Source organism: Aristolochia californica, unplaced genomic scaffold (genome assembly GCF_029961685.1).
Source record: "Aristolochia californica isolate CCGP_79_NKW_82.1479 unplaced genomic scaffold, dmAriCali1.0.hap1 SCAF_6, whole genome shotgun sequence".
Taxonomy (NCBI): Eukaryota; Viridiplantae; Streptophyta; class Magnoliopsida; order Piperales; family Aristolochiaceae; genus Aristolochia; species Aristolochia californica.
Window position 1 is genome coordinate 2,490,172 of NW_027182257.1, and position 12,019 is coordinate 2,502,190.

General features: G+C 38.6%; 3 protein-coding genes across 3 annotated transcripts; all 3 read left to right on the forward strand.

The window, feature by feature from the left end:
* Positions 1-851: 851 nt before the first annotated feature.
* LOC137934300 (uncharacterized) lies at positions 852-1,286 on the forward strand. Its single transcript, XM_068778584.1, has one exon. The coding sequence runs from the start codon at positions 852-854 to the stop codon at positions 1,284-1,286; it is 435 nt and encodes a 144-aa protein (XP_068634685.1).
* A 1,504-nt stretch (positions 1,287-2,790) lies between these two features.
* Positions 2,791-4,081, forward strand: LOC137934707 (probable aquaporin TIP-type RB7-5A). The gene is made up of 3 exons (XM_068779208.1): positions 2,791-2,986; positions 3,105-3,355; positions 3,448-4,081. The coding sequence occupies exons 1-3, from the start codon at positions 2,860-2,862 to the stop codon at positions 3,823-3,825; spliced, it is 756 nt and encodes a 251-aa protein (XP_068635309.1). The 5' UTR covers positions 2,791-2,859; the 3' UTR covers positions 3,826-4,081.
* An 876-nt stretch (positions 4,082-4,957) lies between these two features.
* On the forward strand, positions 4,958-6,480 carry LOC137934708 (probable aquaporin TIP-type RB7-18C). Its single transcript, XM_068779210.1, has 3 exons — positions 4,958-5,172; positions 5,308-5,558; positions 5,642-6,480. The coding sequence occupies exons 1-3, from the start codon at positions 5,046-5,048 to the stop codon at positions 6,014-6,016; spliced, it is 753 nt and encodes a 250-aa protein (XP_068635311.1). The 5' UTR covers positions 4,958-5,045; the 3' UTR covers positions 6,017-6,480.
* Positions 6,481-12,019: the final 5,539 nt, after the last annotated feature.

A 12,019-nucleotide genomic window follows, 5' to 3' on the forward strand; every position in this document is an offset into this window, starting at 1 on the left:
AGGGGCTAGACGCAAGGATTGAGAATTCGGATTCGTGGTTACGTGGCGCTCGAGAAAGGCACGAATCACGGTAAAATCCAGAGTTGATAATTTTGGCATCATCACAATAGAAAATTGATTCTCTGCATTCTATTGTAATCCGCTCTTTGTCATTAACTCTAGGCGCCCGAGAGGGGCTAGACGGAAGGATTGAGAATTTGGATTCGTGGTTACGTGGCGCTCGAGAGAGGCACGAATCACGGTAAAATCCAGAGTTGATAATTTTGGCATCATCACAATAGGAAATTGATTCTTTGCATTCTATTGTAATCCGCTCTTTGTCATTAATTCTAGGCGCCCGAGAGGGGCTAGACGCAAGGATTGAGAATCTGGATTCGTGGTTACGTGGCGCTCGAAAGAGGCACGAATCACGGTAAAATCCAGAGTTGATAATTTTAGCATCATCACAATAGGAAATTGATTCTCTGCATTCTATTGTAATCTGCTCTTTGTCATTAACTCTAGGCGCCCGAGAGGGGCTAGACGCAAGGATTGAGAATCCGGATTCGTGGTTACGTGGCGCTCGAGAGAGGCACGAATCACGGTAAAATCCAGAGTTGAGGTTTCCTATTGCGCAAGTAGTTAATTAAATTATTGCTTGATAATTTAGGATATAATTAGTGTTTAGTTCATATTAATTCATCATATTTGGTTAGGCTAGTTGACTGAAGAATACACAAAATTCAATCCTCCCTGTGGATATGACCCTCGCTTACTGCTAGATTACATGAACGATTCGTACGCTTGCGAGGTATAAAAGTCAATGTAACTAAAATTATACATCAGATACCGTGGAAATTGTCCTCGGTTGTATGGATTTGGATCTTGCACTTCGTGCTGAACAACCCACTTCTACTCTGGAAAACCTCAATGAGGTTAAAATAGAGAAGTGGGATCGCTCTTATCGAATGTGCTTGATGATCATGAAACACTCCATTTCGGAGGCGTTTAAGGGTTCTATGATTGAGAGCAAGAGCGCCAAGAAGTTCCTTGAGGAAATTGAGCAATATTTTGCACTGAACGAAAAGTCGAAGGCAAGTAACCTTTTGGCTAAACTCGTTTCGATGAAGTATAAGTGCAAAGGGAATATAAGGGAGTACATCATGGAGATGTCACATCTCGCGTCAAAACTCAAGTCACTTAAGTTGAAGTTGTCTGCGGATTTGCTCGCGTACTTGGTTTTGATATCTCTTCTTGTACACTTTGGACAATTCAAAGTGAGCTATAATACTCAGAAGGACAAATAGTTGCTCAATGAGCTTATATCTCACTGTGTGCAAGAGGAAGAGAGGCAGCAACGGGATAAGATTGAAAGTGTTCACTTGGCATCGACCTCTCAGATCAAGAAGAAGAAGAGAGTTAAGGATGCTGCGAAAGGATCTTCTCAGAATAAAAAACAGGATGAGATGTTTACCTGCTACTTCTGCAAGAAGCCGGGACATATGAAGAAAAAGTGTCCCAAGTACGCCATTTGGCGTGTAAAGAAGGGTATGTCTCTAGCTTTAGTTTGTTCTAAAGTTAATTTAGCTTTTGTACCTAAAGATACTTGGTGGGTGGATTCTGGTGCTACCACTCACATAAGCCTTTGCAGGGTTGCCTGTGGAGCCGACTGCCAAGTGATACTGAAAAGTTTATTTTTGTGGTGAATTTACATCATGCCAGAATATTAGGATTTGTAGATTCGGGTTAAATACATAGATCCATTATGAACAATCACCGATTGTTGTAGAATTACTATGACAATTGATACGAACGGATGATTGGTTTTATGGTCTTCCTCAACTAAATCTCTTGGGACTGTCGTCTCTCTTCTGGATGGGGAGAAGGAAAATTGTATGTGATTTAGTCGCTTGGAGACCATAACTATAATGTGCTCCTTATATAGGGTTTCATAATTCCCTATGGTATCTACTTAATTGGCCCATATTCCAATTTTTTTATTGCAGTCCATAGGCTTACCACAATTAAACCACTTAATTTCGGCCTATTCCATTAAATAATAAATATATTACCCAAATTAGAATAGAAAACTTGGGTTTCCTAACATATTGTACAAATATAGGAGAATGTATTGATTTGTATGACCAATATGTATCATGTTTTGAGGTCCCCAATTTGTATTAGAAATTCGATATGTCCATCACTAGTAAGTTGTTAGATCGTCACACCTCTATGAAATAGTCATATTAGACTCTAGTCAAGGAGTATTCCTAGAGATTTCAAAGTTGTCTTAGTATGAGATGGATTCGTGGTCGTATAATTTAATTATATTATACACTTTATGTTGCTTTTAGAAGTGGACCCCCAATAATTTCTTTCGAAAGGAGGTTACACTCAAATCCAACCAAAATTTGCTACACCCAACTTATAATGATAGGGTCGACAACTCAGCAACAAAAGACACCCCAACCACTACGATTGGCACTCGAAGAACCGGCTCCATTTTAAACAACAATCACAGGAGCTAATTACTAGAGCGCCGCTCATTAATTAGGGCTAATTACTACTGATCATGGACTTGTCCTCGGGCATGCACTCACCCCGTTCACAAGATGCACAAAAAAAAAAAAGGCGAAAATCATGCCTAATAAAACCAATCAAGACGGGCGGTGGGCGGCGACCAATCTTGTGGTTCCCTCGCGATTCCGTCTTTCACCGGTCGCATCTCCTGTCTGTCGGTCCCTGTAGTCGGTACCGGCGTGGCCCGCCACCAGCCGAAATTCTTCGCTATAAAATCCGTCATTTCTCCCTCACCTTTTCAAGCAACCAAGTTTCAGCAAGCTCAGACAAGCTTGCAGTCTCTTCCTCCAGTAGGTAAAAATGGTGAAACTTGCTATCGGTAGCATTGGCGATTCCTTCAGCGTCGGGTCTCTCAAGGCCTATCTGGCGGAGTTCATTGCCACCCTTCTTTTCGTCTTCGCCGGTGTTGGCTCCGCCATTGCGTTCAGTAAGTAAACAATGGTCACGATGGTGGTTAGCTTAGCTCTTAACGCGAACTGGTGTATTTGAATTGGAAGCTACCCTTTTATCTTATGAATAGTTATGGTGAATTAACACGCGCGCAGGTAAGCTGACTGCCGGTGCCCCACTCGACGCCTCTGGTCTTGTGGCCGTCGCCGTCGCCCATGCTTTCGCGTTGTTTGTCGGTGTCTCCATAGCAGCCAACATCTCCGGCGGCCACCTAAACCCTGCAGTGACTTTCGGATTGGCCATCGGAGGCAACATTACCCTCCTCACCGGCTTCTTCTACTGGGTTGCCCAGTGCCTAGGCTCCATTGTCGCTTGCTTGCTCTTGAAGTTCGTCACCAGTGGGGAGGTATTTAATCTATAACAGTGCAATAATTTCAATCAGTAACTGAGACAGCGTGACACCAATCTAATGGATATGATTTTCTTCTGCTATTTCAGGCCATCCCGACTCATAGCGTCGCGGCAGGGATGACGGGTCTGGAAGGCGCGGTGATGGAGATCATCATCACCTTCGCTCTCGTCTACACGGTCTACGCTACCGCAGCAGATCCCAAGAAGGGTTCTCTCGGAACCATCGCTCCCATTGCAATCGGTTTCATTGTGGGCGCCAACATCCTCGCCGCCGGTCCCTTCAGCGGTGGCTCCATGAATCCAGCACGCTCCTTCGGTCCAGCGGTTGCCAGCGGAGACTTCTCCCAGAACTGGATCTACTGGGTAGGTCCTCTCATCGGCGGTGGACTTGCCGGCCTTGTGTACGGTGACATTTTCATCGGATCCTATGCCCCCCTCCCCGGATCTTCTGAAGACTACGCTTAGGCCTCGAAAGAGTAGATTGGAATTAGCCATTAAATGTCGGGTTTTGATGTTTAACTGTGGTGGATTCTTTCTTTAGGAGTCTGCTCCAATAAAAAGAGTAGATAAGAAGTTTTTTTTTTTTTTTTTGTAGTAGTAGTTTGTTGCTTCATTGTTGTTTATCTGGGCGTACTGTTTCTGGAGTTATTTGGGTTTGGACAGAAACAGGGTCGCAGATGTAGATCAGATTGCAATATTGGACCATGAGCGTTATGATTGACATCATTTGTTTGATACATAAAAGGGCTGACTCTGCGATAGACATGTGAGCCAGTAACTAGGGGCGGCATCTAGCCTCTCGAGTTCAGCCTGCCTAATCTCAATGTCTGTTTTTTCACTTGACCAGATTTGAGTAACTATTGACCATCATTCATGATGGATCTGGTTCCATTGACGTATCAAATTGATCTGGTTCCATCACCTAATCTCACTTAAAAATTTGAAATTCTGGACACGTTCTTGTCCATGACCCCATTCATCCTCTTCCAAATCCGGGTTAAACTAGCCGAGTTGCTGTCAACAGCTGTTGGTACGATTACTTGAGCCTTAATTGACAAAAATTAGCTTCCAATTAAATGACCCCAACAACTTCTATCCGACAAAAGAGAATTCACTGATTGAGCTTTGCCTGACATCGATTGGCCGACGATCCGAGTGAATAAGGATCAGATTAAGATGTGTAAACATGGGCCCACACGATTAAGAAGTCTATAATTAAATTTTTTTGATAAAAATTAAATTAAGTCATCCGAGAGTTGTAAAATATTTTAATTCATATTTCCATTTTATAAAATATTATATATTTTAATTTAATTAGGGGGTGGTTACCACTTTTGGGCTTTTCTACTGATTAACAAAATTCCCCAAAGTTTGGTCGACTATTAATTACTGATTATGGACTTGTCCTTGCCCTCATCATTTCTAATAAATTCAAGCTAGGGCGGTGGGCGGTGAGCCAATCATTGTGCTTCTCTGGAAAATGTCTCTATTCTCATTCGCGTCTTCCGCCAGGGGGTCCATGGGACGGTGCTGTCCAGGGTCACCTCGCCACGTCGTCGCCCGGGTGCCATTATAAAAGCTCTGAGCTCTATCGCTTTTGGATTCGTACCAGACGGCCTCGGCGAGCTCGGAGCACAAGCAGGAGAAACAGAGAAAGTGTAGTGAGCTTGATTTCTCTTGTAAAAATGGTGAAGATCGCTTTCGGTAGCTTTGGGGACTCCTTCAGTGTTGGGTCTCTGAAGTCGTATCTGGCGGAGTTCATCGCTACCCTTCTCTTTGTCTTCGCTGGAGTCGGCTCCGCCATTGCCTTCAGTAAGTACTAACAGGCGTCTAATCTGGGTTACAGTTCGATGGAGAGTCAAATGGATGATGTGTGATAGTACGCAGTGGTTGAATTGGACGTCCTTCTTGCTAACTCATGATGTGGTACTGATCGTCAATGTGCAGGTAAGCTGACTGCCGGTGCCCCACTCGACGCCGCTGGTCTTGTGGCCGTTGCTGTCGCCCATGCATTCGCCTTGTTCGTCGGTGTCTCCATAGCTGCCAACATCTCCGGCGGCCACTTAAACCCTGCAGTGACATTCGGATTGGCCATCGGAGGCAACATCACCCTCCTCACCGGTTTCTTCTACTGGGTTGCCCAGTGTCTTGGCTCCATTGTTGCTTGCTTCCTCTTGAAGTTCGTCACCAGTGGCGAGGTATTTAATCTAAAATAGTGCGACAATTTCACGGAATAAGTTAAAAATTAACCCATCTAATCCATATGATTATCTTTTGGCAGCCGATCCCGACTCACGGCGTCGCAGCGGGAATTAACGGCTTCGAGGGAGTGGTGATGGAGATCATCATCACCTTCGCTCTCGTCTACACGGTCTACGCCACCGCAGCAGATCCCAAGAAGGGTTCACTCGGAACCATCGCACCCATTGCAATCGGTTTCATCGTGGGCGCCAACATACTCGCCGCCGGTCCTTTCAGCGGAGGCTCCATGAACCCAGCCCGCTCCTTCGGCCCTGCGGTTGCCAGCGGAGACTTTTCCGAGAACTGGATTTACTGGGTTGGCCCGCTCATCGGCGGTGGACTCGCTGGCCTTGTCTACGGAGACATCTTCATCGGATCATATACCCCCCTCCCCGCTGCTGAAGACTACTCTTAGATCGCCTTGAAAATGGCTGGGATTCGAGGAGTTTGGAGGACTCCTTGGCGTACTCTCAGCTTCAATAAAAGTGTAGGTAGCAATTTCTGTGTTTTGTTGGTTTCTTGCTGCCGCTCTTTGCGCACTGTTTCTCTTGTTGATTGGACAGAAACGGTCATGGATCGATCATCAAACTTGCTTCCTCCAGTAAAATCTCTGAAATTTTAAATTAGATGAGCCTTGTTTGATACCGGCCCTACTCACGTCACGTCTATGAACAACGTGGGTGGGCTGGGCAACCCAACAGGTTGAGCTGTCAAGCACTAGTCGTCGCCTCTTCCGTGACTGTGGGGTCTACGTGGACACTGCCACTTTTTATGCTTCCACAAATCTTATGTGAAGTTTATGGCCCCACACATCTGCAACATGAATAATGGGATAACAAAAATGGAGGTGGTGACAGTGTGTGCTGTCAATTTTGTCTTCGAATCGTCTGCCGAATAGATAATTTTTGTCCATGTTCCCCAAAGCACAATATATTTTCGTTAAGGGCACGAAGAAGTTGGTGCACCAAAGTGATGTAACATTAAGTGAATGTTATTAAAAGAACATGACTCCGTCCATTAAATAATGTTGACCACCACATGGGTGTCAGGCCCCCTCTCAATTCAACCAAACAGAAACAATTTTCAAAATTGTACACCCATGATCACGACATCATCAATGAGGAAAGCCCAGGCTTTTAATGAAAGCTATATTTACTTCTCTCCTGAACCGCTTGGTCCAAGTAATTACTGAACCGGCTCAATGCTGCTATTGTGACTGACTAGCGGCTACTTCGTGCGATATTAATTTAATATTTAGTTAAGTAGAAAGGATTTTAAAATTTTAATTCTATTAAAATAATAAAAGTAAACTTTAAATTAAAATAAATAATAAAAATTAGTATTATAAATATATAAATTATAATAAATAAAATTATTCATAAATTTTATATTTTATTAAATATTTGAGATATTTTAAATGATTTTAAATTATGAATAGGTTAAAAATAAATTGAGAAACAAATAATTGAATAACATCAATATATAAAAAAGAAAATGATGCAATAAATTAATAACACAAAAAATGAAACTATTATCAGTAAATGTTTATTATGTAAAGTATATTATAACGAAATAGATATGTCTAGAAGTAAGATCATATATTTCTGATTAGGAAAACTAATATCAATATATCTATTTTTAATATTTAAATATAAAATATTTAGTTACCTGCCATGATTGAGTATGTAATTCTAGAACCAATGTTTGTATCAGGCTTGCCAAATGCTTGGCTTCTATTAAATATTTGCTCGAGCTTCTTATAATGGGAGCAAGATTTCCTCTCTCTTGATGGTGTTCTAGATTGGAGTTTAGTAATTGTAGCTAAGAAGGATATCTTGCTAGCTATTCCTCTTAGAAGATACGTCTCATGTACAATAGAAATAAATATAATAATTGATAGAATATGAGATCGTCTCAAATTGTAACTCTAAAACATTTTAAACTTTGTTGTAGATTACTTTACGACACTGACAAGTGTCAATATGGTCTAAAAACATTTCCTATGGCTTCATAAACAGATCAGATATGAGATTTTTCATATGATTTTGTACTCTACTTGGTTTGTGGTCAAATGTAAAGAAATCATAAGAAGTCGTCATTTCGTGTCTGGGCATTTCTTTATCTGTAGAACATGAGAAATATTGATCTTCAAGGTGCCATTTCTATGTCTTTAGTCATGGACTTCTCTAATTAAATGTGACTCTTTTTCCTTTTGTAACTTTTAATGGCAGGAAAAATTCAGAACAAGGATTTTGTCAAATTTTAGGAGCAATAGGATTAGAAGGTTTGAAGGTAACGGAAAAGTTTACATAAATTGTCGGTGATTTAATGTTATCATAGCTCAAAAGGCGATTTTTTCTCCTTTCCATGCAACAATTACTGTTTGTGTAAAGGACAATATTGTTTTAATACATAAGGAAATCTTTAAGGTTGTGTTTGGAACACAGAAAGTGGAGAGAAAATAAAAGGAAGAAAAGTAGAACAAAAGAGGTCACTTTTTTCTTGTTAGGATGCATATGGAAAATGAGAGACAAAATGGAAGGGAAATATAGTTTCTCTTGTTTGGATACACGTGAAAAAAGAAAAAGAAAATAAAATTAGTAATATTTTAAAATTTTGATGATTAAAATTTTCTCTCAAGTTTCTATTTATTTTCTTTTCTTCCCAAATTCTATTGTTTTGTGACAAAAAAAATTATTAACTAAGAGAAAAAATAATTTTTTATTTTATTTTATTTTATCTCAATGATTATTTGTTGCCAAATAATAAAAAAAACCTTTCTCTCACATTTTTTTCTTTTTTGCGGGTTCCAAACATACCCTAAAAAATATTATAAATGATCCTCTCTCTCCTTTGAGATTTTTTTGTCTTCTTCATCTTAAAATCACTGTAATAACATCTGATCCAGGTATATATCCCGATTCCTAATACTTAAAAATCACTGTAATAACGTCTGATCCTCTCTCTCCTTGGAATGTTTTTTTTGTCTTCTTCGTCTTAAGATGGCTTCTTATACGTTTTTCAATCTCACTGGCTTGTATTTCTTTGTCGGTTTCATGTGAAGAAATTCCTACCATCTGCATGTGCAATAAGTTTTTAGGTTGACAAAAGTGAAAAGACACGGCATTAGGTCAAATATTCACTGTAGATCCAAGTGTTAAGATGTCTAAGTGGATCAAATATTTATATTATCGTTGGTTCATCTTCTTCCAGTGACAGGTTCCATTGACCCACTTCCAGTGCACCGACGGCGAGAGACGATGGATCCAACGACGCACCTGTCACGACAAGCCGTGCATGTAATAACCAGAAGTTCAGAACAAACCAGAGAAAGAAATTGCCATTAAAGTTTATCTAGTCTGATATTAGAAGTATTATTTTCACTCCTAGCCATGGCAGATCCAACTGCTGCGACTACCAAAAAGAAAAATGGAGAAGAATTCAGCCACATAAGAACGGAAGGCGCTACAAGAAAGAGACTGTTGGAAATGGGTCATCGTCGTAATTGAAGATGCTTTCTATTTTACTGAAGAAAAATTAATACCTCGGAGAATGAACAGAGCAAGTTCGAGAGTTCTGTTGCTATTAATTTAAAGAGGCTGCAGGACGCCTGAGAAGAGCAACGAAGACCAACAAGCAAAGGTCATGCCTTTGCAGTAATATTGCCAAAAATGAAAAAAAACTTCTGTAATGAAAATTTCTTTCCTCAACCTCTGGAAGACCACATCGCCGTCCAAAATTACCAACGGCGACTTCCGTTAAATTTAAAATAGAGAGAGACGAGTTGACCGTCTGCAGTCGCAAAAGACTGGACTTTTCTGGGTTCTACTGCGTTGAAAATTTCTACACATTCGACCATGTCCATGCAAGCGAAGCAACCAAGATCAATAGAAATAGAACCTTCCATGCCGGGCATTCTTCAGCAGACCCTTGACCAACGCCTCGGCTTTTCCCTCCCCTCTCCCCTCATTAAATAGCTTCTCCAGGACGGCGAACTCCCTAACCATTAATCCGCTCAATCCGCTGTCTCTATTCTGGGTTTTTTTCCTTCCTTTGTCGCAGAGATATGAAGCTCCCCACCAAGAAAGAGTCTCACGGCTCGAGGCCTCCACCCCTTAAGGTCGTGAATTACTCTCTGAAGAAGACAGCCCGTTCACTCCCACCGTCGGCACCCCTCAGCCGTCGTCCACCTGTGATCACCTACCTCAGATCTCCCAGGGTCATCCGCGTCGAACCTCGAAATTTCATGAGAGTGGTTCAGCAACTGACGGGCAACTCATCATCCTCATGTTCGTCTTCTGAAACCAACCGATCTGACTTCCACGGAACAGATGAGGTAACCTCCAACACGAACAAAAACTCTGATCAAGATGCTGAAACGGAGGAGGAGATGAAGTGGTACATACTTGATATATTTGATACGACTTCTCTGGCCAGTTAACTGTTTTTTTCATTTTTGCTCCTCTAGGATTTTTTACCCAAGGGGTTATTGTACAAAACCCTAATTGGACACGACGGATGTTCTTCCATTACAGTTGCAGTTGCATGCTTTGATGGGTTTCTGTTTTTATGGGTATCCATGGTAGCTTACCGATTGTTGGAGAAGATTTGAGGCTATTGACGTTAAATTTGGAATTTGGATATATATACAAAAATGTTAAATTACAGAAAAATCAACAACGATGGGTACTAAGGTTACAGCTTGATTGCAAGTGAGACGGTCAAAAGCTGGTCTTTTCATCCTCAGGGTCACAGCTAGATTACAAGTGTTCTTTAGACTTTCTGGTTATCTTTTAATGTTAAGAAACACCTACAACTTAAAAAAATTGCAAGTTTAAAGAACAAAGAGGATGAATGGACACATTCACATATGGAAAATGGGATTTGAGTTAGTCATCTTGCCTATGTGAATAATCTCTTTCTCTAAGTATTTTTGTGATTAATGGAGTACTCTTAACATAAATATAAGATTTCAAATGGGAATACAATCCGCAATATTACTTAACATGTATCATCCGATATGTCTCGAGTCTTCAATTAGCATTATCATACAGGGCTATTGTGTCACCCCGTTTAGGCGAAAAAACATCCGAAACCATAGGTATATCAGATGATATTTTTTAGACGTTACAAACAAAATATTGTGTTATGAACGTTAAATACTATTTTGTGGGACATTGCAAGATGTCATATAGGCCAATTATAGGACACTAACCTATGACATATATCGAATTTTGTCTACCTGATTTTTTATTCCACTCTTTAAGCTTGGAGAGACTTCATCCCGATAACATAGGTCCTTCAAATGAAGCTGGCATTGGTGCACCACTAATAACTTCATTGAATGACCTAAGTAATGTGGGTGCACTTCATGTCCTAATTCTTGTGGACCAACCAATTAGTGTGCTCAATAGAAAGTGTAGTGTAAAATACTTTATTGTGTTAGTGTGCACAGTAAAAAAATGTAGTGGATAGCGGAGAATGAGTTTATTAATAAAATAATTTGATAGATTTAATTTTATTAATTTTATTTTATTTAATAATTTAATTAAAAAATAATATACAAAATTTAAATTTAAAATAAAAAAATTATTAAAAAAATATAACTAAACAAACATGGGTACTTTTATATGTCTATAAACTTAATCAAATTCTTACTTTTAAAAAATCTAAATTATCACTCTTAATTAGTAATTTAATATACTACTAAAAATCATGAATACTACAAATAAATAAATAGGGTATTTCATTAATAAAATAAGATAGATTTTTAGTCTAAATTGATACAATAATAACAAAATTTAAAAATATTAATTTAATTAATTATACTCTATATACTTGATCAAATTCTTACTTTGATGATATCTTAATTATCATTCTTAAATTAGTAATATAAATTAATATTAAATATCATGAATATAATAAATAAATAAATAGGGTATTTTCTTAATAAAATTATATGAGTATTTCAATTAAAATCCTTTAATAAAAAAATATTAATAAAATATATTAATTTAAATCCATTAATAAGAATATTAGTCTAAATTGATACAATAATTAAAAAATTAAAAAATATTAATTTAATTAATTATACTCTATATAGTTGATCAAATTCTTACTTTTATGATATCTTAATTATCACTCTTAAATTAGTAATATAAATTTATATTAAATATCATGAATATAATAAATAAATAAATAGGGTATTTTCTTAATAAAATTATATGAGTATTACAATTAAAATCCTTTAATAAAAAAATATTAATAAAATCTATTAATTTAAATCCATTAATTAGAATATTAATTTTCAATAAAATAAGATGAGTATTTCCATTAAAAGCCAACTGAATTAGTTTATACTTGTCAGAAAAAAAAAAGAAAAAAAAAGAAAAGAAAAAAAAAGAAAAGAGTAATTAGA